Below are 26,527 nucleotides of genomic sequence, written 5' to 3'. Positions count from 1 at the left end.
TAAATGTTAAAGGGGAGCGATGATGTGCAGAGAGCAGTGTGTGTGTTGAATCATGAGGCGGGGGCTGATGTCCGCCCTGCGGTATGTGCTTGCTGGGTTTGGCTGTAAGCTGACCACCCTCTGTTGTGCTTCTATTTCCAGGGCGTGAGCGGAATGTCCGTGGATGAGAAGCCTGAAGCCCCCATGTATGTGTATGAGTCGACAGTTCATTGTACCAATATCCTCCTCTGCCTCAACGACCAGCGGAAGCAGGATATCCTGTGCGATGTGACCGTCCTGGTGGAGGGGAAGGAGTTCCGCGGGCACCGCTCCGTGCTGGCCGCCTGCAGCGAGTACTTCCTGCAGGCGCTGGTGGGCCAGGCGGAGAATGGCTTGGTGGTCAGCCTTCCGGAAGAGGTACGACTATCAAACACACTTTGTCCTGCACAGTTTTTCCTTTCCATGGGTCGAAGTGCTATTGACCTCTAGACAATGCAACTCTAAGACCCTGGCCACACGAGGACGCATACGGCTAAACGCATAGGATTAACGCAAACGCAAACGCAAAAAAGCTTCCGTCCACACGCAATGTTCAACGGATAGTGTCTGTCCACACGAGACAGCTCCGTTTAGCTCCAACCGCTGGAGAAGCTGCAGTACATATGCAGGAGCCTGTACATGGCGCTGTAACTTCCTCCACAAAAGCAGCGAAGAAGCATGGTTGTCATGGTTGCCTTTATGTTTATTCTCCGCGGTGGGGGCCGAGGGAACCGGGCAGAGTTTTTCGCCAGTCAACGTGTATTAAAGTTTAAATCTTCCGGACAAAATTATAAAAGTGCCGGTCAAAGGTCTTCTTTGTTATTTATTGAGCTTTAAATCAAATGAATCACGAATCTATATAATATAATAATATAATACATGGAGCCTCTCTTTTTCCTCCCTCTCTTCGGACAGCGTCAGTGTCTGTCTCAAGCAGCAGCTGATCCAGTAATGAGTGACCCGGTAAAAGAAGGTAAAAATAAACATATTTATAACTAGTTTAGGTAGTTTGAGAGGTAATTAAAACAGCTAAGGGCGATGATCTGACTTGAAGTGTGTGTTTGCTCCGTTCACCGCTGCATCACAGCGGGAGGAGCTGCAGGTGAGCAGAGCTGCGTGTCTCCGTCCTGTCAGATTAGACTTCACTCGCATTTATGTCCATATCGAGAGAAAGATAAATAATCTGAATTCAGTGTGAAGTTTACTTTGACGCGGGGGTGAGCAGCAGAGGTGGGGAGAGGCGGGGCTATTGCGTCATCATTATCAGAAAATGATCGTATAGGGCGTACACACGGAGCCGTTGGACCCCCCCAGAGCGTTGCGTATGCCGTTGTTGNAGAATTTTCCGGGGCTACAGAAAAACATTCGGGCTAAAGCCCCGGATGTCCAGCGCCACAGGCGACGCACCTGGGCGCTGGAGGCAATACTTGGGCCAACTTCGAGACCTCAGAAATCGGCATGGCATTTAAAAATGTGCAAAATGGAATCACCCAGGAGCTGTATAGATTAACATTTAACTTGGCTTATGTAGGTTGTAAGTGGCCTGCCTTAGGCGGCCTGTAGCACCATCCTTGATGGAGGCAATAGGCTATGTGTGGGCTGGACCTGTATTTTACAGGAAATGTGAGTGAGCAGAGGGGTAGAGTTGTCAATTCTTGTTCTGTTTTCTGATGACTATCTTCGCTCACCCTCTCAGACATTCAGTTGGCACGCCCTACTAAGATGACGTGTTACCCTGGCAAATCAAACAATGGTGTAACTGTATTAAAGTCCAATTGGAAACAGTCCTGAGAAATCTGTTTTTGTCAGAAATCCGGGAGAAATGGCGGGAGAATATGACGCCCCGGGAGGAAACGCCGGGAGAGGGCAATGAAATCGGGAGTTGCTCCGCAAAAATCGGTGAGGTTGGCAGTATGGGCTGGAGCCACACAAGGACGATAACACATAACGGACCTAAATCGATATCATAAAAGTCTTCCGTCCACACGCAATAGGCCAAGCAGAACGTGCCCGTTCAGCAACGAGACATGCCTCGAAAGCGCTGGAGACGCGCGTGTATTTAACATATGCCGGGCCTGTAAAGTGGCGCTGGTACTCCTGCCACAAAAGCAGCGAAGAAGACTTCCCGCACATGGTTGCCATGGTTATCCTTCTGTCTATTCTCCGCTGTGGACGCTCTGGCTCCTTTTCTCCCTCCCCGAGGCAAGCGTTTGCTCCTGCTGTAAATCTCTCCAGTAGTCCACCAGCAGATGAAAAGCACCCACTTCTCCGCCTCTTCCAAGGAACGAGGGGACCGTGCGGCAGAGTTTCAGTTAGATTTTTTTCGCCGGTCAACATGTTCGTTAAAGTTTAAATCTTTTTAAATATTTATTGATCTTTAAAACAAATTGATAACGACTCTATATAATAATAAAACAATAAAAAACGGAGCCTCTCTTTTCCTCCCCCTCTTCTGACAGCCCAGCAGCTGATCTCTGAGCAGGAGAGGTGGGGAGAGGTGGGGCTATTGCTTCAACGTTGTCTCAAAATTATTGTATAGGCGTAAACATGGAACCGTTTGCCCCCCCAGAGCGTTTCGTTTGCAGATCTACCCACCTTGGGACCCGCTGTCGTTATCGTTTTCTGCGTTTCCATGTCTGCCTTGTGTGGCCGAACCGTCTATCTGATAGTGAACTGTAGCAGATACGACCGTTGTCGTCCTCGTGTGGCCGGGGCTTTACTCTGCCTTTAACAAAGTACAGTTGAAGTTACGCCTGACACATATCTGAATATACTCTGCCATTAAAGGATTACTTCACCTCAGACAGGCTCAAATATATTACGAGACAGAAACACTATAGCCTACCCATCTTTGTGTCTTCACGGAGCCAACCGTAATGCACATCTGAAGTTTGATCAAATTAGTTACCTTACTCACTCTTTTTGCAGAAGCTTCAGCATTTTCGTTAAAGGGTAACCACGGATTTACATAAATGTCCTGAAGTAGGACATAATTACCATGCTTTTCAATAATGACATTTGCGGTTTTTCTGTGATCTAAGTGCTTCAACAAAATGAGTTCAGGTAGAGTCACTTGGTTGTATTATGAGATTTGTTTTAAAGTTACACTATCTACATTTTTGATCTATTGTAGCTACAGTACAATACACAACCCCACTATGTATAGTACAGCATTACCTGACATACTGTATGTCTAAGTCATCACGCTTAAAGAGGTCTTAAACATTGATTCACACAAATAACATCACACATACTTTGCTTTTACATGGACTGAATAGCTAATTGAATGGCCTCCACAGGATTTTTAAGATATGATTGCTTAATTAAAAATGTTTTGACCATATCTCGTCTGACATTGATAAAATAGAATAAGGACTATAGGAATCTTTTTCATCCGAATGTTGTGCAGATAACTCATGAAGGAAAACCTGAATCCATGTGCTGAATAACAAGATTAACATAAATTATTTGTTCATTCGTTAATGCTACAGAAAACCTACAACATCTGAGCTATGGTAATAATGGACCTTTTAGTTTTCAAGACTTTTTCCTCTTTCCATTCCTTCCTAAACCATTTCCAAACATCACTTTTTCTTCCGTTTGGTCTTCCTCACCTCTCGTCCAGCCCTATGGCCTCTCATTGTGGTGTTTCCTTCTTAATATTCAGAGGATCCCGTCAGGTTTGACCTTCGGGTGAGCCTCTGAAAAGATCTCATTTTGACTCAAGGTAGCAATAATAAAGTTGTAAAGTAAGGCTGATAATAAAACCCTTGTGCAGGCAGACTCTACACACATACAATACATAGGCCTACATAATGAGCAAACATGTTTACAAAAGCATACTGTGTGTGCACACAGTCATATATAAGTCACTCAACCACCGGAGGACTTCCTGAGTCTGTGAATAAACATATATGGTAAATCTCTTGAACTTCAAAGATAATAACGGGGCTCTCAACAGTAAATGGAATGCATGGTTGCTGGAACTTGACATAATATATAAAATAAAAAAACTGGGAATACTGCAGCGGATAATTTTAAGATGATGAGCTTTATTTAATACTGCTGCCTGTTGTTTGGTCTTGATGAGGAATGACGAACAATGACTTCAAACAACATGAACGTTTCCCTCTGAGTTGCTCCTCAAAAAGTTTCCATTCCTGCATACAACAATAACAGGAAGACGTTTGTTTTTCTCTCTGAATATACTGCATAAATATATCCAATATCTAATAATTTCATAGACTAGTTTGGGCTGGTTGGGGGCAGGGCTTATGGCTTTTATTTTAGAATTTTGCAATCAATTATGACATGTGTGTGTGCTTGTCTATATGTGTATCTGATGAAACAGGAAGCATGTGGGCGAATGTTGCAAGAAATTGCCAGCCTGAATAATTGCTGTTTTTCTTGATAGCTCTCAAATATCAGGTTTTGTTGTTGCCAGGTTACAAGCCTAACATTAATGCTCACCAGTGCTAATATTCAAACTAATGCCAAATAGATAACCAATAATGTGTCATTATGCAATAATTCAACTATTCCTATAACAAATAGCTGTTTCTGAACAGCTACAGGCTCATGAAACTGTCCCTTGCTTTGAGGGATTTAACTGTTTTATTTGAGGTGTGTGGTGCAGTGTAAATATGGGTCCATGGTGTGTGCATTTTGCTCTTTTATCTATATTGAGTGGGATATTTAACTTCACCTATTGGTGAAACTCTGTGTTTGACTAAAGCCTTTGTAATTGTAGGATCCATAACTCTCAACTGTTTATTGTGCCTTACTTGTTCTCCTTTATTTGTGGTTGGGATGGAAACTATTGTCTTTTTGTTTGACTCAGTTGAACATTGTTTTTTGTTTACTTGTTTGGCCTTGGAGACACTGATGCCTTCTTGGCTTCTGTTTCTGTTAATATTAGATGATTTCTCTTTTAGCCTTTTTTTACGCAGATAAATGTTGCTTATTGTTGCACTTAAAGTTCTTCCGCAGTCCTTGACATCATCATTTTGTTCATATATTAATACAAATATTGATTAGAAGGGTCAGATTTGTAACACCAGCAATGGCTATATAACAAATTCCATTAAAAGTAAAAGTAATAACTCACACCCGCCATCCTATGACAGTCCAGCCATTTCTTCACACTACAAGAAAATGTGTGTCCCTACTATGCAGCAAGTGCAATAATCTGTGTGTATGTGGTTGTGTGTGTGTGTGTGTGTGTGTGTGTGTGTGTGTGTGTGTGTGTGTGTGCGCGTGCGTGCGCGCGTGCGTGCGTGCGTGCGTGCGTCCGTGTGTGTGTCCCATATGCTTTAAGTACAAGAATGTGTGCAATGATTTTTCTGGCTACTTACTTAAGTAGCACCTTAACAAGGAAAAAAACTAAAATCCTCATTCATAGCAAAGACGATATTACCATCAAGTCTGCGGCGTCTATGTAATGGGAAGAGGGAACGTCTGTGTTTGTGTGTTTGTGTGTGTGTGTGTGTGAGAGAGTGGGTGGGTGGGTGTAGAGATGGGTATCACTGTAGGCCATGAAGGCATGGGCCGTTTATTTAAAGAGCCACTATAAATGTTGAAGCAGTGATAATGGCTGTGGGGCCGAGGGATGACATTTTGACAAACACGGCTTATTATAGAAATGGTTTTATCAATGTGTTTATAGTGCCATCCAAGTTGCAGATCGTGTGTGAGTGTGTATGTGTATTCTACGGAAGGCAGTGTATATATGAAAATGTATGTGCTGAAGTGTGACAGGTTAGGTCTGCTTTGTGTGTGTTGCCACAAGCCCAGGGGTCGGCTCTTTAAGCCCTCTACTCTGGCTCCCTTGAGCTTAGACAAAAATAAGAAGGAAATATAAGGACTATTTTTACTGTGTTGCACGGTTGAAAATGTTTCGTACCTTGTATTTTGAGGTGATACTGTGACACATAAAAAAATAAAAATAAACAGTTTTAATTAGGTCAACTAAAATATGCGTCACATCCTGCTACGGTCCCGCACCAGCGCCTTTTCTTGTAGGCGAATAACCTGACCCCCGGCTCGATGAGCGAACTATGGATAAATCAAAGAAAAGAAAAGTATCGGAGGAGCACAATGGGTTTCATTCTGCGAGTTATCTGCTTTCACAGCAAACGATGCTGGCTTACCGGTATATTTGACATGTGTAGAGAAGTTGTCAAAGGTGCTGCAGCCTTTACATATTGGAGGAAAGACACGGAAGAGGAAGACAGCTGACGATCTTCAGTCATAATTCAATCAGTTAACTCGTTTTAGGGTGCAGCTATATGTTTTATTTATTTCAAAGTGGGCCCATTTTAATTATATTCATTTTCTTCAAATGTGCAGAGGACTTCCCAAGTGCTGTGTTGATTTATTTTAAAGTAGGCCAGTGTATTTTTTTAATTCTCCTTTTAAGAGTTATTTGTTTATTATTAGAGGTAAACAGTTTTATATAATGTAATAAATAATAAATGCAAAAAAACTGTAGTTTTTGTCTATGATGTAACAATATATACAACTTTATAAGCTATCAAGCTATCAAATATGTTTTGCGGCTCCACACAAAGAACATTTGTGGAAAAGGGGGAAAAATTGCTCTTTTGGTCAAAAAGGTTGCAGACCCCTGCACTAGCCCATAGGATTGCGAGAACTGGAGAGTGAGAAAGACAATAACCACTGAACGTGCTTGTTTTCCCTCATTTATTTTCTGAAGTGGGAAGATAGAGGGGGAGGAGATGGAGAGAATAATCTAACGGCTAAAAGCTCAAGATGAAAAGGCGGGGGGGTTGGAGGAATGGAGGAGGCGGGACGGCAAATTGAAGCATTATACTTTTATACATCTTATTTTCTTTCTGCCAGCAACTTTTCCAGTTATGGTTTCTGGAACTAGGATGAATTGATTGTGAAGTCCCAGTCCTCCACATACACACATACACACAGCCTCACACACACCAAACTAGACATGCATGAAGTCACGTTCACACTTCACACACACAAGCACTGCATGGATCTTGCAATAACTGCTATGGCAATGTAACTACAGAGCTATTGCTGCCAGCTCTGTTATCAAGAGTGTCATGTCATTTTAATGCATTCTGCATTGTGTGTGTGTGTGTGTGTGTGTGTGTGTGTGTGTGTGTGTGTGTGTGTGTGTGTGTGTGTGTGTGTGTGTGTGTGTGTGTGTGTGTGTGTGTGTTTATGAGAGGTGAGGCAGCTTTAGTCTTATTATAGTCACATTACTGAAGCATCATTACCAATTATCTCCCTGCCATGTCAGGGCTTTGTATAGCGCTCAGGTTTGTGAGTGCACACATGTGAATTAGCCTCCCATCTCTGTGGAGTAGCTGATCATTCATTTGCATTGTGTCTGTCATGATTTCCCCTGTTGAGCTGTCAAATGATGTTAGACACAGTCAGTCATAGCTGTTTTGGTTGCTCATCCTGAACCTGTGTTGTGGGCCATTAATCTGTCTACACATCTGCCTATATTTTCCTTTCTACCTGTCACTTTTGATCCTCCATCTGCATGCACTGCTTCTGCATCCATAAAGAATGGTGTGTCCTTAGTAGGGATTGGTATCGTTAGGATTTTATCAATACCAATACTGCTTATCAATACCGGTATTACTATTTTTCGATACTCTTATCGATACTTTTCAATAATTTAGTGCTGAAAATTATAGACATGATTACAAGATGTGAAGACTAAACAACAGTCATTCCCCATAATTTCGACAATAAGGAACGTATACGTCCGGTGGAACAAGTGGACTTGTTTCAGAGTATGTCTTAGAAAAGACTGGAGAATGTACGTTACGCGCTAAAACAGTCTAGCGCATGGTGAAGACACGTCTACCAAAACAAATAAAAACAGTTACGGGGAGTACTGTGACGTCTTATCAATCAACCCTTTACCCAGACAGAAAGGCGGTGACTAAAAGATTTAATTGACGTTCCGGAGTACTCACAATGATTCTCAACCTGATCCCTACCCATAGCTCTTGGCTCATAATCAGTCATGGCATGGACTAAACCTGGCCATAACCATAATGCAATCAGGCGACCTGTTTGCCACGACTTAAACTGGGAGTAGGCAACACTGCATCAGGCCAAACTCATGAGAAGACTAACCGGGTGACACTTACCAGTGAGCGTAGAGACAGGATTTGTCGCGAAGAAAAATAACACCGTCTCGCTGACCGGTAGCCCTGCAACTGAACCTTCACCACGGCCAGCCTGTTACACGCCAGCTCTTCAGTGTCGTGTTGGGAGGGGACAATGTTCACAAATGACTCGGCATTAAAGAGCGCCCATGGCTTCACGGCCCCAGTCTCAGGGCCACCGACTCAAACATCAGGGTCAGCGGGGACTAACACTCTGAGGGACCCCGTCTTGGTATCCCGTTCCTGCGTGTTAGACGATCTTTGTCGCAGAGTCCTCCGAAAGCCAATTTTTTAAATTGTGAAATTAACTACGCTATGTGGTTGAAGTTAGACCCTTTTTGAGTCGATTGACTGCTTAATGGTAGAAATGGTGTGCGCTTGTCTTCAGGTGCAGTTCTCAAGATTTGAGTTGTGAATCGTTTTACGCCAGATTGTCCGCATTCTGCCGAACTGAAACTCGTGTATTGACGTTAGAAAGATCCATTAAAACTAGTATCTTCTGCCAATTAAGTTACAGAGACACAAATTGAAATTTTACTAATGACTATTTAGGTAGCTATATGTTAATATTTATTATTTGCGCGTTATTGTCCTAATATTACAATCGCTGGCCTCGAAGGCCAAATCCTCCACGCGTGGCGCTCACAGAGCAAATTGACTTTGTCACGCGCTCGGCAGATCCTGGTAGATCGGATTCTAAAAGATTTGTAATCATAACTGTTTGTAATGTTTCTTGTTTATTTTTTTTTTTTATTACACATTCAAATATGAACATTAATCAAAATGGTTTTTATTGAACTAAATTAACCCATAAATTTTGTCAAAGCGTTTCTTTATTTAGGAAGCTTAGACGGAACAAGTCAAAGACAACCTTACCACTTCCCAATTTACCGAGCAGAGCGCTCAATACACCTCTGCCTCTCGAACAACCAGGGAGACATGGTCCCCCACGGATGTGAAAATAGTCGAAACCCGTTGTGTCAAGCAGGTGAGGGATTTCAGGTCCCTCGCTCGAACAGTAACCAATGCGCACACAGCACGTCCACACCTGCGCGGCTCCCGACGCGAAGTCGAAAGTATAACTTTGCCTGCGTTTCTCGAAAAGTTGACTAACGTTACATAAGGTAGGCGCCATAAAGAACGTGAGTGCTTCGTGGCGTGGGTCAAATACAGCCGTCGAGAAATTTCCGTTACACTCGCAGGTAACGGGTCACAACCTATTGCCTCTTAAATTGGCATTCAAAGAGCGAATGACAGCTTAAATAAACTGCACTATAACGAGGGTGAGTGAAGTAGTTCAGTTTCTTGTGGTCTATTCAACTGGAAACAACTAATTTTGCTGTAACTCATCCAAACTTAACACATGTACACAACAACAAAAAAGGGGAAGTAAAGACTCTTTGTTTGAAGTAACTTTCCCAAACTGTAATTTTATTATTTATGTTTATNGTTGCCAAAACTGAAAATACGGTTGCCCTTTTTTAGATACCTTATATTTTAAATAATTAAGATGCTATACAGTTATACATCAACTTAATAATGAACATGTGACACAAAAGAATGTTCAAAATGCTTTACGATAAGTAATTAACACACTTATTTGAAGTAAACTTGTCCCACCCTCAATTGCTGGTATACAAAATACCAGTGCTGCTGTTGTCATGTTCTCACAATCCCCCCAAAAAATGAATTGAGCAAGACACTCGTTCTTGATCATCCGTTGTCTCCCTTTCAAATGTGGGTTTTTCTTGACCCCTTGTGTTGACCCCCCACCATAGACCCCATTGGCCCTTCAGCATTGAAGTCTTGGATTGGCCAGACTAATACATTTCTAATGTTAAATAAATGAAAACTATTCACAGTTAAACATTTGATATTAATTATTGATGCTGTAAATTACCTTTAATATGTCTAACTATATTTAAAATGTGTTACCTTTTTATAGAAGTGATTATAATTTTATGCCAACATTTTTCTATGGTAAAGTTTCGTTTTGCACTTTTATTTTGGTAGTAATAAGATCGGGACTCTTATTTTGAAGGAACTTTTACCGGAAGTGAATGGAAAACATTCCTCTTTGTTTTTCGTTCGGGTTTACCTTACGCTCCATCAGTTGAATCACTTTGAACATTCGTTTGAGAAGTTGAGGTGTTGGCTGAACTTTTTACCACATAGTCAAACAACTTATTTTTGCTTTGCCATTTTGTTGTAAAACAAACACAGGGCGCACCGCACACGCGAGTAAACGTGCATCGCTTTCTGGCTCCGTAATCACGCCAATGCACGTGCAATTTAAGTATCAGGTTCCGACTGGTCACAACAATTAAATATCACTCTTAAAACAAATATGAACATTTATCTATTTTGGGGTGCGCGTTTTGCTGTTTGCTGTCCTTATTTCTTTATGTTAAAAACTGGTTGCTACTGATGGCAACCAAAGTCCAAGAAGTGGTTGACATTTTTCTGAATGGTTGCCAATGACAACCTGGCAACCGTTACTGTCGAGCCCTGATATAGGACTAGCTTAATTAGCAGTTTAATTACGCCACGGTGAGACGTAGATGCTGATGTGCTGGTTGGGTGATTAGACTGTCTTCTATCATCTTACATGAACTTCTCTTTCTCCCTGAAAGAAACCCCCCAAAAAACCACGGATGGGCAGCATCCGTGGCTGTGTTGAAGCTTGAAACTGCGGTACTTACTGAGCATTGTGACGGGTAGTAGTTACCTGAACTGCATAACTCCATGATGTAACGCGTTACACCCGACGCTGCCTGAAACTCAACTTAACCCTGAACTAAAGGCAACAATGCATAAACGAACTTCTCTCTTTTTCTCTCTCCTTATTCTTCTTCTCTTTCATCCTCTCTTTCTTTTCTCTTTCTTCCGTTCTTTTCTTTTTCTCTCTCCTTTTTTCTTCTTTCTTCTCTTCTTTTGCTTTTCTCTTCCTTGTTCTTCTTTTTTCTCTCTTCTCTTCTTTCTTTCTTTTTATCTCTCTTCTCCGTTCTCTCTCTTTTTCTCTCCTCCTCTTCTTTCCTTTCTCTTTTCCCTTATGCTCTTCTTCTTCTCTCTCTTTTCTTTTCTTCCTCTCTTTTTCTCTTCTCTTTTCTTGCCTGTTTTAGCGGTGAGGCGCCGGGAAAGGAGGCAAGCCTGCTGTGCACTGAACCTGCTAGCCGTCTATGACGCACTTAGTGTCCAGTACTGGCTACCGAGCCGGGAGGAGAAGTAGCTTCGATGGGATGTAGCTTAAGCCCTGCCTGCCTGCAAGAGGGGTTGTAGTTGAAGCCAGAAATGGGTGAAGCTTCGCGAGCGATGAGGGCCCGTTCTGTGTGAAGCCGGAAGCGCCGCATTAGAGCGGCCCTGATGCCAGTGATGCTCTCTCGAGAGACTGAAGGCGTGCGTCAATTGTTTGCCTGAAGTAGCCCCTTTCCATTAAGCTGGAGGAAGATCGTGGAGCCCAATGTCCTTGTCCTTTCCTTCCGCGTCCGGGTTTGCGGGGTGGCCGGCTAGAACCGCTAGCCAACTGGGGAACGCCGCCTGTAGCTTAATCCGCAAGACTGCGGAGCTGATGAATATATACCTGGAGCTGGGACGAAGCCCTGCTGCTGCTTGCGCGTTGACGCCTGAAAGACACCTGATGGAAAAGGGGAGAGCATATATAGAGGGATTAACAGGTGCGATAATTAGGCTTGTGAATGGAGGGAAGTGATAGGTTAGCTTGAGGAGTGGCGCTCCCTATCATTTAGTGAAGGGAGCGAGTATTGCCATGACGTGCAATACGAAGTGATAGGTCTTCCTGCCTGAACGGAGCTTCATTTGTCGGTTTTAAAGAGGGTGTCCACCTGCAGTGTCATCTAGGATTTGCGGCAAGCTGCCAAACTATGTCTATGGAAAGCTGTTTTGTTTTTCTTCCACATCAAAAAGGCAAAACTTAAGTTGAAGTAAGTTCACATTTTAGGAGGAAATTACTATGTAAGATTACTTGAAGCCAATGAGTAGAGTTCCCGCCTGAAACGGGCATAAACTAGGCAGGAATGGAGGATACATATTTTGGTTCAAATCGGTAGAAGTCCTGGCCCAGATGGACATTCACTGGCTCCACTGGAACTGCTAAAATATCAGCCATACCCTGTGGCTAAGTGAGGTCGACAGCAGATGCGTTTTGAAATCGCCAAAATCCTGGGGGATGACCCTGTAGGGATCATACATTTTGAATATTTTTTAACCCAACCAATAATCTTGATGCCCTCATCATAAAAACGACAGTATGTGTTGGCCTTTAACATGTAAAGGACCTATGCCAAGATCAACCTGACTGGTGACCTCTTGAGACTGTGTAAAATATGCCTGTGTCTATTAAAAGCAAAAGGTGAAAGTACGCTGTTGCAGCAGTCGTAAAACCTTGTTGTGCCTGATTGAGTTAGCAAAGTTTGACTTTTAAAAAGTTGACGACATTGGTTTCATTAACGATGACCTTGATCTTGCCCTGACCCAGTAGTTCTAGCTTCCTACCTAAAACTAGACCTTAGCCCTAGAAGTAGCAGGTCAGATTATACTCATATAGTTTTATCTGGACTGCCAAAATACCTTTTGTTGCTTATGTATGAGGACTAAAAGGGATGTAGACTGCTGCAAGGGACATCCATCCACCATCTTAGGTCAAGCAGTTGATCGGGGCTCAACCGCCTGCTAATCTAATGGCGCATTTCCACTGCAGGGCCTCGCACGGCTTAGTATGGTATAGTTAGGCCTTGATAGGCCAGGCTCACTTTATGCTGCATTTCCATTGCAGTTTAGTAGCTGGGGCAGTAACTATAGTAACACAGTGTAGGCGGAGCCGTGACGTCATCTTCAATGCGAACCACAAAATCAACATCAGCCGTTAGCTGTTAGCACTCAAGCTCACAGCTCCTCATATCTGTTCAGAAACTAGACAAAAGTTAAACAAGTGCAAACCACAGACTGTCTGTGTCATGGCGAATACAGTCGCTGGTTTATTTATGTCTGTAGGCCGTTGTTGTGACTGCAGGGCCGCCTTAATGCACGGGCTGACCTGGGCTGACGCCCAGGGGCCTACGGAGATCGGGGGCCTATCATGAGCCAATAAAAAGAAGAAAAAAAAAATGTAAAATTCCAAAAAAAAGAAAAAAAAAAAGATTTTTAAATAAACAAAGTCTTGGCTTTCAGAATATGTAACTTTTATTTCCAAAATCACACAATAAATACATTTTTGAAGCTTGTAAAGGGAAGAAGACAGCTCTCCCTCGCCACTCTGCTGTTCTGCTGTTCCCCTCCCTCCGCTGAAATTATGAATGTAAGGCGTATAGTAATCATAGATAACACAGCAGGTTCCGTTACAGTTTGTTTTCATCTGGTGGAGAAGTGCGATCACAGAGCCTGCCGAGGCTATAAATGACTTTGATTTGTTGTTTAAATAGGGGGCCTACAAACAGCCTTTCATTAACAGGCTGAGCAATACTACACCCTCCCTCTCCACCCTCCTCCCTCACCCCGTGCAGACCCCAGGGCCTGATGGCAGGTTAAGGCGGGCTTGGTTGTGAGTTTGGACGGTCGGAGCATATACTGTGTTAGCTTAGCCAATCTCCATTCAGAAAACACGCATTTTAAAAGGTTTTTCGCCTGCAGTCTGTCTGCAGACTTGTCAAAGCATTAATTCTTGGTTTTTACTAACCGGTATGTTGTTACTTCGGCATCATTTTGAAACATGTATTACAATTAAATCATGGTAAAATATGTTCATTTTGTTGTAGCCCCCTTGCTATCGATTCTCTCTGACCATTCAGCCGTTGAGAGTGTTTACATCACTAGTTTAGCATATTCAGCCCGGTTGTTGGCCCGTTAAGATCCTCGATTTTGGAGGGCCAGAGAAAGGTGAAAAAGTAGCCCTGAGCCGGAACTACCCCTAGTGGAAAGGCAAAAAAAAACGGGCCGGGTTTGGCCCGGCACACTTAAACCGTGCTACGCGCTGCAGTGGAAATGCGCCATTAGAGGGCATCACACAGACTAGCCCCACATGGAGTGACCGGCCAGGACTCTCTCTGACAGAAGAACAGCTTATTAGACAGATGGTGGGAGCCTTCCTTGAAGATTGAGGGTTGGGTGGTAGAAGATGAAGAGGAAGTGGTGGAGAGAGGAATGGAAGTACCGGCACTAATACCCAACACCCTTGGTCCAGCAGGGAGTCTCTCGTTCTCTGCCAAGGACACTTCTCATGTTCTATAGACTGCCAGAGAAGATGCAGGGTCTTTGTCTGGGTGTGAGAGGTAGAGGATGAGCAGAAAGCCTACGGGGCCACAACATGGTGATCCCCATGTTTATGCTCTTTGTATTTAACCTTCAAACCCAGCACAGTTAAGCAGCTATACATCCTAAATATACAAATAAATAGACTTTCATCAGCCTGGGATAAAAGACCTACCATACAAACAGGGTGGACAAAACAAGTGCTGGACACAGAGAGTATCCTCAAACGTGTTCATGTCCTTTGTACATGTGTACGGTCAGAAATAAATCAGCGTAAAAACGATCATTTTGTGTGTTAAACAGTGTAGAGGTGGGGTCATGTCCTCCATGTCTGGACTGTACAGTAAGCTGCACTGGGGGAGGATTAGGGCGTACACTATCTGATCCACACAAATCACTGTTGGGGGGGTAACTCACCCACAGCTCAGCACCAGGGATGTCTGGGCTGCTGCTTCCCTTTCCTTACCTTTCCAAATCTCTCAACATCACTGGGGAATGGTTCCATCAGCTTAGTCCCTCTTTTCACTGCCATTACTGATCCAAATGTGCACTAAACCTTACAGTACAGAGCAGTACAATTATAACAGTGTCAGTGTGAAAATGTTTTTATTCTACTGTATTTTGTTAAGGAGTTATTGTTAGGGTTGGGAGTTATCTTTAATATTTAAACTGCATGAGTGTTTAAGATGTACTTTCATTTGAGATAATGAATACAATAGTTCATGTCCAAACTTTTCCCCCTTCAGTAACTAATGAACCAAATCTGGGAAGCCAAATCTTCTTAAGTGTTTTTGTTCAAAAGCAAATATATAATTTGCTTTTGTTTTCCTTTATTTAGTTGATTGTTGAGTCACAGTAAAGTTGGTCATGTTCTATTTATTCTGTAAAACCGAGATTTTCCACAACCAATCATGCAAATGCTTCAATTTAAATCATGGGTTTTCTTTACAGATGCGTTAAGGCTTCTTGAAAATTGGTCACTGAGTACAAAAAAAGCAGAAAAATACTGATAACCGATTAAAGATTCCAAGCCAACTGAGATGAAATATATATAGCTATTGATTTTAGTACATTTTACTCCATAGCTTGCAGATATTGGAACTATAGTTATGGATGACTCCATGTCTGACTTAATGTTTTCATTGTTGCTTATTGCAGCAATGAAACTTTTGGACAACAATAAAAACATGTGTTGACAGTGATTGATAATCTAACGAATGGAAGTGTTTTAATTATTATTTGTTTATACCATACAGAAATAATTGGAAAAAATGACTTCTTAAAACGAATCAAATAATGTTAGATACCACGTTATGTTTCGTGAACTATTGTAAAAAATTGCAAAATCTGGTATGGTAATAATAAACTATACTTAGTTACATTGCAGTGCATTTCTAAAGTGACGCAAGCTTGTCAGGTATTTTCTGACTTAACATAATTTCCTTCGGCCACAGAGATGTTCTGTCGTGCTGCAGGCCTTTTCCTCTGCACACTTCCAGTCCTTTCCTCCAGCACAAAGCTGAACCCTCAGTGTGGTCATGTCAGCGTACAGTACAGCCTGCTTCATCTCCATCAGTGCTGTGACTCAGGCTCCTTTTTGTCTGTCTGCGAACACAAAGGTTAATGTCAGTAGAGACTTAGTGTTTCCTCCTGCACTCCATTGTCATGCCATGCCATGTAGTCATTAGCATGCATGACATGCAGGAATTCACTGGAGTACATTTGCATAAATTAGCCATCTCTTCCATAGAGGCGAAAGGCCGATGAGGAGCACGGGATGAGGGAGGAGGGTGGAGAGGGAGGGTGTAGTATTGCTCAGCCTGTTAATGAAAGGCTGTTTGTAGGCCCCCTATTTAAACAACAAATCAAAGTCATTTATAGCCTCGGCAGGCTCTGTGATCGCACTTCTCCACCAGATGAAAACAAACTGTAACGGAACCTGCTGTGTTATCTATGATTACTATACGCCTTACATTCATAATTTCAGCGGAGGGAGGGGAACAGCAGAACAGCAGAGTGGCGAGGGAGAGCTGTCTTCTTCCCTTTACAAGCTTCAAAAATGTATTTATTGTGTGGTTTTGGAAATAAAAGTTACATAGCAGGCATAGCAGGCTCCCCAGAAATGTTATGCAAACTGTCCGGCTCTGTGATTGGCAGCTGCCTATAGTTTCTTGCCCTGTAATGGTATCTCATGTCCAGTCTAGACACAGATCGGAGCCCTCTTATCCTAAAATGGACCTAATCTGTCCCGTTGAGTAATTTCTCTCTTTGTCTTAATTCATACACTAAGTGCTGCTAACAGCTGAAATGCTCCATGCATGCGGATAATGATCAGGCTCCCTGTCCTCCTCTTCCTTCTTTAACAGTTTCCTAAGCTCTGGCTGTCTCCCTCCCTCTTTGATTTTCTTCTGTGCTCTGTCCATCCTTCCTCATATTCACCCCCCCACCCTGCGTCTCTCATGTTATGCTTTCCTTCATTAGGCTGCTGTGCTGCTTATAACAGTGGAGTAATCACATATGGTGCAGAGCACACATAAAGATCTCTCCCGCAGACAGCAGCTGCTGATACTAGCTGAAAATAGATCCCTGGTACGCTCAGCACTTTCTCTCCAGCAGCTTTACTGCAGCTCTGGACCCAGCCTCATTTAAGCTGCTCTGCCTCACCATTACAGTGTGTGTTTGTGTGTGTGTGTGTGTGTGTGTGTGTGTGTGTGTGTGTGTGTGTGTGTGTGTGTGTGTGTGTGTGTGTGTGTGTGTGCGCTGCAGCATTAGTAGTAGGGGATGTGCTGCTCTCATCAGTAGAGCGGATAGAGCACTCAGAGCACACGGTGGCTCATGGAACAGAGTAATGTGTAACGGAGAGAGAAAAAAAATGATATTACATTATTGGCTCTGCATTAGATTATTATCAATTCTGGTAATAACTTCATGAATAACTACGTCTGTAAGTCTAGGGCACGTAATTGAGAGCAAATATTGAAAAATTACACCAATTGTATTGTATATTCTTTGGTAGTTCTTGCGGGCCATGTAACATGAGGTCACGGGCCGGTTTTGGCCCGCGGGCCTTGAGTTTGACACCCCTGGTTTAGACCTATAAAAATCAAAAAGCAACAACCGATTGCACATGTTTACTAATTTTCCTGAAAAGACAGATGATTGAATTCATTCTCAGACTCTATGCAGTGACCTCAAGCTATTTTTTACTGAGATATTTGAGTTTCCTCGATCATACTGCTTAGTTGTTTTTCCTAAGCGGAAAAATCCACAAATTCTGCGGTTTTTGAAGCTTGATTACTGCAGAGGGAAATTCCTGTTTTACTAGTGGGGAGTCTGGCAGGGACACTGGAAGCTGCTGCAGTGATCACAGGTGATACTGCCCACCTACTGTAGGGTCATTCATCTTCTTGTTCCCCCCAACAAATGGAGACAATAATCACCATACAGTGGGCTCATTAAAAACACATTGTTCTGCTGATCCTCTGCCACAGCAAGCTCTGTTCAATCTTGAAAGGAAAGCGTAACATCACTCAGCCTATGAAAAGGTGCTTTGTAGAGCAAACAATACCGACTCAGAGTGAACGCATTGCAATTGTGTTACTGCTCCTTTCCTATGTGTGTGCTTTGATTGCATTGCCCAAACCGTAATGTGTTTGTCACCAAATCATTAACCGGGATAAAGCTGGAGGGATTGGTTGAGTAAATGGATGAATGCAACCTAGTGTGAATCTCAAGCTGATCTCCAAACAGCAGACAAGCGTTGTGGTCTTTCTCTGGTCTCTGGTCTCAGCGCTCTGCGATAACAGCAGCCGGGCAGCCAGGACTTCTGCAGGCTCAGGAGTTTACCTAATTATCTGGCATTAAGTCTAAATGGAAGGCTTCCCTCTATCATCCCGTACCACATGGCCACAACGGGGATAAGCCTGAGTCTTACATACCATTAGGCTTTACAGGCACTTGACCTGAGGACCAGGGCACTGACACAGAAAGTGAGGCTTTGGGGCCAAGTCCTGACCGGGGCACTAACAGTACATTACGCTCAAATCAGTGTTGTATAAAAATAATATTTATTCACAAGCTTCCTATAAATGAAACATCTTTGTCATAACAACACTTTGGTGCTAAGGTTAACAATTGCAACATATCATTAACCAAACAATACGGAAAGATATTTGCTGATTGTTTTTAAAGAATTACCATGACTTGACAGGAATGGGTGTAGCCAAAACCAATGCCATGGCCACAGACAGTGGCAGATTGCTGTATGTTCCAGAGGTTGGTGTTATGAACATGAGCGGCTATTTAAATGTCCCCTCTGTGTGACGAATAAAGGTATTCTGATTCTGATGCTGGACACACAACCTGCCGACACCCACAGAGCACCCTTCTTATTCAGCTGTATGGAATGTTCAGTGCTGACCTGATAAACAATGAGCCATTTTTGACACTGTTTGTTTATGGTTGTTGGGGCTGTCAGGTTGTCTCACCACACTCCAAGTGGTCTGAACAATGACTGTGCTGATGGTAATGCTGGCAATTTCCCTGTTTCTTTGCAGGTCACTGCCAGGGGATTCGCTCCATTGTTGCAGTTTGCCTACACTGCTAAGCTGTTACTCAGCAGAGAAAACATCCAGGAGGTCATCCGCTGTGCCGAATTCCTGCGCATGCATAACCTGGAGGACTCATGCTTTCGCTTCCTGGAAGCGCAGCTGCGCCGCGAGGAGGACGGCTTGCTGCTCTGCCACAAGGTAGCGGCAGCAGAAGTGAACAACTCACAGGATGAGAGCATGCAGTCTGAGGTGGAGAAACCCACCTCCCCAAAGGCACGACGGCGCGCCGAAGCCCTCACTTCCTTTGAACACCCCGACGAGGATCGGCTAGCGATAGCTATTCCCAGTAACTTCTCCGATGGCAGGCTGGACTTTGACAGGCACGGAGCGTCAGACCTGCCGCGATGCCCAAAGTACAGGAAATACCAGTGGGCCTGCAACAAGCACAATAATGACACATCCTCACACACCAGTACCTCAGGTTTTCCAAGCACATTAAAAGAGAGCAGCGTCAGCGGGGCACTGCCGGGTCAGGACAGGCTGCCTTTGGCACAGATCAAAGTTGAACCACAGGTAGACGAAGAGGCCATCTCATTGTGCCTGTCAGGGGATGAGCAGGGGGGCAGGGATAAGGACAGTGTGATGAGCATGGAGATGGATAACCCCATATCTGTGGAGAGAACCAAGAGAACCAAGTCCCCTTCCTGCCTCCGAGCCTTCTTCAAGAAAGGGGTGGACCTGCCCAACACTTCAGAGCAGCTATTCACCAACAGACTTGTCTGTCCCCAGGACAAAGTAAACTCTCAGGGAGATCATAAAAAAGACTTCAGGCCTTTCACTGGGGAGCTGGGTCTGCCTGTTACATCCCCAAAGGACGTTGACAGTTTCCCTGCAGGGTTGTCCCTCAAGTCCGCTTCCTGTGATGGGGTCTGCAAACAGGAAGTTGAGCTTGATCGCCGTAGTGTCATATTTTCCTCTGGGGCATGCAAACGTCTGGGAACCCCAGCACATTCCTACCCTGGTGGAAACTCTTTGGAGATGGAGCTCTCTGAGCACATGCCAAAGGGCCTGTGGGCCGGAGCCAGCCAGTCCCTCCCCACGTCGCAGACCTACTCTCCCAGCACCACCTCCAGCGACCCCCTGCTCCTGTGCCGCCCGAGACCCAACACCAGCTGCCCAGTGCCAATCAAAGTGTGCCCGCGCTCACCGCCTTGTGAAACACGCACCAGGACTTCCAGCTCCTGCTCCTCGTACTCCTATGCAGAGGACGGCAGCGGGGGCTCTCCCTGCAGCCTGCCCCAGTTTGAGTTCTCCTCCTCTCCGTGCTCCAACGTGGCACGCTGCCTCAATGTGGACCAGCAGGAGCAAAGTGTGGGCGGGGAGGCCCTTTTTAACCAGGTGCGGCCTAAGATCAAATGCGAGCAGTCCTACGGCACCAACTCCAGCGACGAGTCGGGCTCCTTCTCAGAGGGAGACAGTGAGTCCTGCCATGTGCAGGAGCAAGGGCCAGAGGTGAGTGTGAAACATTGTCATTCTCTTGTAACACACAATGTAGCCATTACACTCAATCCCACCATGGCTAATTACATCGCAGTGCCCTGATCTCCAGGTCTGCATTAGCAGTCATTAAATCATCATGTAATTGAAGCAGGGGTGTTCAGTACAAGATTTACAGCGTCACCAAAGGGCACAGATGTGCTTTGATATTATTAATCTGCTTTATGCACTGCTGGAGATCTGTGTAATGAGTCTGAATGTGTGAGCCCAAATGCACTAGGATAGTCAAAATGCAGGAGGCTGTGGTGCTGTTTTTTTCAAGACTTTGATTGGTTCATCATCTACGCTGGGAGTAATGTGAATGTGTGAAAAGCACTGCATGCGTTTGGAGGCTCAGGATTCTCCCAGGGTACAGCTGCCCTCTGAAGTTATTCCCTCTGGCTCTGTCTGTCTCCCTGCCACTGCCAACTACCCTAAATAGCTCATTTTATCCCAGCGGAAACACTGACATCTATAATCCGGCCCTATAAATATGCATATGCTAATTCTAGCATGCTTGTCAGACATTCTGACATTTCTGATCTATCGACCATTAGCAGTGATACCCTGCCGCAGTGAAGGTGTGCAGCCGTCACAAAGGGATTACAACCAATACATTACAGCAGCGCTGTGTATGGCCATAAAGTTTTAATGGTGTGCGGTTGCAGTGAGTGGGCGAGAGGTTGAGCTCCGTCTCATGGCGGCGCAGCTCCACAGTGCTGACAAGGATGAACAGCCAATCCTCTAATCATCCTCCCCTAATCCACCTGGGCAGACGCCCTGCAGACTGTAGGCTGTTGTTGTTTACAGTGTAAAGATCAGTGAGGGACTCTCTCGCTCACAGATGGAGCTCAGCGCAGGTGTAATAATATCAAAATGAGCAGATTTCCCACCTGAGGGGAAGTGTAAGGCAAAATCTATTTACAAAGAATAGCTTTGCCTCCTCAGAGCGCTGCTGTTTACTCGCTTTAATGAGGCAAATTTCCGTCTGGATTTCAGGCCTTGCTGTCACGTGAAAACCTTGTATCTCCAAATTGACTCTTTAATTGTATATGGAGGTTGAGAAGGAGCTTTCTTTGTTTGTTTTTTCACAATAGATGGTATATAGGTATATATATGAGGTATTCACTTGACTGTAGCATAGTCATGTCTGTGACATCACATTTTGGCTGTTGCAGAGCTTGAACTTGTGACCTTTTGGCTCCATGTTCCCAGGCTGTCTTACCTCTTGGGATTTTTCCATCAGTGATGTCGGAATGAGCTTGGTGGAAGAGGGCCGCTCTAAGTGTGCAGAGGAAGCAGAACTGGAAGGAGAGAAGAGAAAGTGGTGCGTTGCCATGGTGATCACATTCACAGAGCAAGTCGGCATGTTGCAATGGTTGGAGCTACATGACAGGATTTAGCTTTTCTGTGGAAATAATTCAGTTCCGCTGCACAAACAGAGCTGCGAGATAAAGAGGCTCAGCAGTAATGCGTAATTATTACCTTCAGAGTGTGGCACACAACCACCGTCGCCACTCGATTGATGGGCCTTTGATAGGCCTGCTGAATGTGCCGCTGTAAATCATGTGGGATGGATATACAGCGCTGAGCTATCAGCTGGGAGAGCAGCCCAAACATGACTGGGAGATATTTCAGTTCTCTTTGTCATTTCTTTGTGTGGGTATGACTGTTTATATATGTATGTGTCAGCCATTGTTGCCGCTCCATTACTCCACTATATCCTCTGTCAAATCTCTATTGGCTTACGCAGGGTTGTCTGCCAGCTTTGCACTCACTATCAGAGCTGTTGATAAGATCCTTCATGAGTGTTTCACTGCTCCACACTTTATTGCACCGGAGTTAAAGTGGAGGTCACAGAGAAGTACTTCCAAAGTGAAGCTCAGTGTTAGGTTACTCTCCCTTGGCCTTTAAGTGCTAAAGAAGTGCTCCCTCATGCTTCCTTGGCCGCTTGTTTTCCTAACACCCTCTCGATGTAATCCTGCCGTTCAAACAAACATGAGCAAATGGCAGCTTCGATAAAACATAGCTTCAGCTCTGGACTGTGGACTTGACACAGTGGATCCAAATGAGGAAGGAAGTTGTTAAAGAGCAGGGCAGTCCGACCGAAGCCCATCATTCAAGGTAGCTGGAGTCACTTCAGGTCTCTGGGCAGCTTCTGCTCTGTGGTTATGGCTGTTGCCTTCATATGGGCCACATCTGAGAACTATCAGCAGCTTCATTCTGCAGACAGAGCAGTCTCCTGCAAAGAGAAACTAAGCAACTTTTGAGAAAAAATTGAAGAAAAGCTGGACTGAATGTTTGTCCCAAGTGTGGCTCTGTGAGGGGATCCATTGATGGCTCCTTGTTTTAACAGCAGTAATGTAGATTGCTGACCTACCTCCTACGCAACAGCAGTTATGGAATGAACTCTTAAAATACTCTGAACTCTTAAAAAACAAGTAATGAGTGGGGAAATGGAAATTCATTTGACTTGTCGAGCATTAATCAAGGGGTGAGATTTAAATTAAACATAAAAAAAAAGATACAAATTATGTATTTTGTCTGGATTTGTACGGCTACAAGCTATAGAGTTAGAGTTGTGGATGGTATATTAATAATGGATACAAATAAGATTGGGTTGATAGTATTGTTTATTGGTTGGTATCAGGATTATGTAGCTACAGATATTGTTATCTATCATTTGACACAATGCTACAGCCTTTAGTGTGCTACAGTGTAACAAGTAGCTTTTCGTGGATAGCTAATGCTAGCAAACTGTAGATGCATATTGCTGTGAAATGAATGGCATCACTACCTCATCACTCACTTTTAGGCTAGTGAATTAATTTAAGTTTTCCACACTCTCGCGGGAATATGTCCACAATGGAGCAAGCTTAAGTTTAATAAATGTAGTCTACATTTCATTAGAGGTGTAAAACCTGTGAGCATTTTAAATCGCATTTGAACGAAAGGCTTATATAATCTGTAGTTGTATTTGTATTGTTGATTTAATGTGTGAACGAGGCGATATAGAGAATGTTAAGCTGTCATTATTAGGCTGTATTTACTGTTGGAGTGTTAAGCAGGCCTATTGTTTTTGGATATTTGTGGAGTTAGGTGGTCCGTGAGTGTTTTTTTATTGGTTAAGTGGTCCTTGGTATGAAAAGGTTTGAGAAACACTGCCTTAGGCCACACCCTCCCTCATTACACAAATACATCACCTGATATGCTTCAATACAATACGCATTCAGGTTTATACAGCTTGGAGTTGGAAAATAAGCATAACAATTATGATATGGTCAAAATACTCACTTGCCTAATAATTGTGAACACAGTATATCTTTAAAGTTGGCGAAATGATTCCAACATGTGACTTACAGGTGTTTCTTTTTGCCCAGGTATGCATTTTTTCATTGATTGCTATTCTTTATATTATTTTAAATAAAATCAGGATTCCAAATTGTTTATTTTTTCCGAATGTAATGAAGTTGCTGCTGATAATAACATGATACTGGCTAAAGAGAAAAGAGAAAACATACCTGGCGGCAGCAGTAGTCGCACATCTCGCATTTGAACCTCTTCTCGTTCTTGTGGGACTTCTGATGCTGGATCAGAGCGTAGCGCTCGTGGAACACGGCGTCACAGTAGCGACACTTTTTCCCAGTCTCGATGAAAGAGTGCTGCTTACGCAGATGGACTCCTGCAATGCAAACAGATGAGAAAAAGAAAAGACATGAGGGGAATAAAAACGACATGCAAAGTGAACTATCTTGTCAGTCTGATAAGTTTACACAGTTTGTGTTACCTAAGTCACTCTTGCGTGCGATGACAGTGTCGCAGTGTGGACAGTGGAACTTGGCCACGTTCTCTGTGTGTTTCTGCAGAATGTGCATCTTCATGGTTCCACTCTGGGTGAATCGGGCGTGGCAGATGTAGCACTCGTAAGGTTTTTCTCCTGAGAAGAGGATTGAAAATGTACATATGTTTATCATCGTTCACATTTATGTTCATAGTCAACAAAACAATATAGGAGAATAAGAGGCGGGTCAGATTAGCACCACAAATTTCATATTTTACTGGCTGATTGCTGGTAGAAAATGAAAGTGGTTAGTATAGTAAACAAACAAACACAATAATATTGTATTAACTGGTAGGTAAAAGTTAAACATTCACAAGTCATATTTCCTGTAGACAACAAATAAATGGTGCACCTTGCAAGAGGTAACAATAGGGAAGGAGGTATACAATGTAGTATATATTTAAATCAGGGTTCCTGCAGGTTTCACCAACTCAAATGTAAGACTTTTTAAGACCACTTTGAATATAATTTAAGAACTATTTCACGGCAAGAAAGTATGAAGGAAAATTGATATGAAAGAAGAAATACGTCCCATAATTACTTACAAACTAAATGTATTCATGTTCAACATAAGAACGATGACTGAACATAACAGCTTAACAGTACAGAACTGTGTTAGCGTGTTAGACAAAAAGTGTGTATGTGTGTGTGTCTGTTCGGGCTGTGCAATTAATCGTATTTTAAATCACAATTACGATTTTGGCCTGCCACAATTACGAAAAAACATAATACAAAAAAACGATTATTTAGCTTTGCTAGGTTGTAGTCTAATTTATTTATCATATTTATATATGTTTAGTAGCCTGTGGAAATGCGCTCCAAAATATTTGTTGATCTTGTTTATTGTTATTTATTATTTTTATATTATTTATTTAAATGTATCACTTATTTAATTTATTTTTGTATTGGTTTTTCATGAATTACATTGCATTTAGCTGACGGCTTTATTCCAAAGCGACAATACAATAAGTACATTCGACCAGGAAGATACCAACTTGAAGAAACAGAATTGCATATAAGTACATTAGGTTTCATATAAGCCAAACATTTCAAGTGCTACTCAACTGGCTTAGATAAGCAGGTCCTTTATTAGTATTATAAGTGCTGTTGTTAGCAGTTCTTTGGTTAGAATTCTATCGCTCGAACGTCGGAGCGAAAGAGATGAGTTTCAGTCTGCGCGGAAGATGTTGTAAGCTTTCTGCTGTTCCTCATTTCAAATGGGGAGTCTCATTCCACCATGTTTGGAGCCAGTATAGCAAACCTCAGCCTGTTTTGCAGATGAACTTGGTCCCCCTCGCAGTTGCGGGTACACGAGCTGTTTGGCTTGATGGCAGAGCGAAGTGATGCGCTGGGTGTTAAAGTTTAACAATGTCCTGGATGTAGGATAGGGCCCAGATCATGCGCACGCCATGGGTACGCAAGGTACATGTGTTTGTTGAAGTGGGATTCTAGCAGTTACTGGGAGCCAGTTGAACGGGAACGGAGGAGCGGCGTGGTGTGGGAACATTGTTTGAAGGTCTGAAATCCAGGACGAGCCTGCTGCATTCTGGATGAGCGCAGATGGTTGGAGGGCACATCAGGTAGACCAGCAGGGAGGGAGTTGCAGTAGTCTAGGCGTTGAGATGACGCAGGGCCTGGACCAGAACCTGCGTTGTTTTTCTGGGTCAGGTGCGGGACGTATTCTCCTGATGTTGTAAAGCTTGTATCTGCAGCAGCGGGTCGTAGCAGGCCGACTGTTTGCAGTGAAGACACTTTGTTATCTAGGGTCACACCTAGATTCCTTGCAGTCTGAGTCGGGGAAACAATAGACGGTGCGATGGTGTGGTTTGGAGGCCTAGAGAGTGGAAGTGGTTCTCAACAGAAGGAAAAAAGGAAGCAGTTCATCTTGTCAAGGTGAGCTGAGGGTGGTGAGCAGACATTCATGGAGAGATGTCAAGCTAGACATAGCAGAGATGACGTGCGCAACGGTACATGTAAAGTGTCTCTGGAGCAGGCCGTACCAGACGCGCAGCGGAGGATGTGACTGGTCTGCTCTGTGGGTTCGTAACAGGTCAGCAGTTGGTATGAAAAACCAGTGCGGACGTAATGACTGATTGCGATCTGGCAGATGACTTTGTGTGGAAGGAGAAGAGGAGGAAAACCAAGAACAGAGC

General features: G+C 43.6%; 2 protein-coding genes across 2 annotated transcripts; one reads left to right on the top strand and one right to left on the bottom strand.

Moving 5' to 3' along the window:
• On the top strand, nucleotides 1–20,599 carry bach2b (BTB and CNC homology 1, basic leucine zipper transcription factor 2b). The gene is made up of 2 exons (XM_010776247.1): nucleotides 1–396; nucleotides 19,004–20,599. The coding sequence occupies exons 1-2, from the start codon at nucleotides 154–156 to the stop codon at nucleotides 20,597–20,599; spliced, it is 1,839 nt and encodes a 612-aa protein (XP_010774549.1). The 5' UTR covers nucleotides 1–153.
• A 3,429-nt stretch (nucleotides 20,600–24,028) lies between these two features.
• Nucleotides 24,029–24,470, bottom strand: LOC104942022 (transcriptional repressor CTCF-like). Its single transcript, XM_010767212.1, has 2 exons — nucleotides 24,321–24,470; nucleotides 24,029–24,215 (listed from the first exon to the last, which is right to left on the bottom strand). The coding sequence occupies exons 1-2, from the start codon at nucleotides 24,412–24,414 to the stop codon at nucleotides 24,031–24,033; spliced, it is 279 nt and encodes a 92-aa protein (XP_010765514.1). The 5' UTR covers nucleotides 24,415–24,470; the 3' UTR covers nucleotides 24,029–24,030.
• Between the last annotated feature and the right edge of the window lie 2,057 nt (nucleotides 24,471–26,527).

This window comes from Notothenia coriiceps, unplaced genomic scaffold (assembly GCF_000735185.1).
Source record: "Notothenia coriiceps isolate Sejong01 unplaced genomic scaffold, NC01 NC01_scaffold00000339, whole genome shotgun sequence".
Taxonomy (NCBI): Eukaryota; Metazoa; Chordata; class Actinopteri; order Perciformes; family Nototheniidae; genus Notothenia; species Notothenia coriiceps.
The sequence above is the reverse complement of the archived record's forward strand: the minus strand, read 5'-3'. Positions and strand labels throughout refer to the sequence as shown.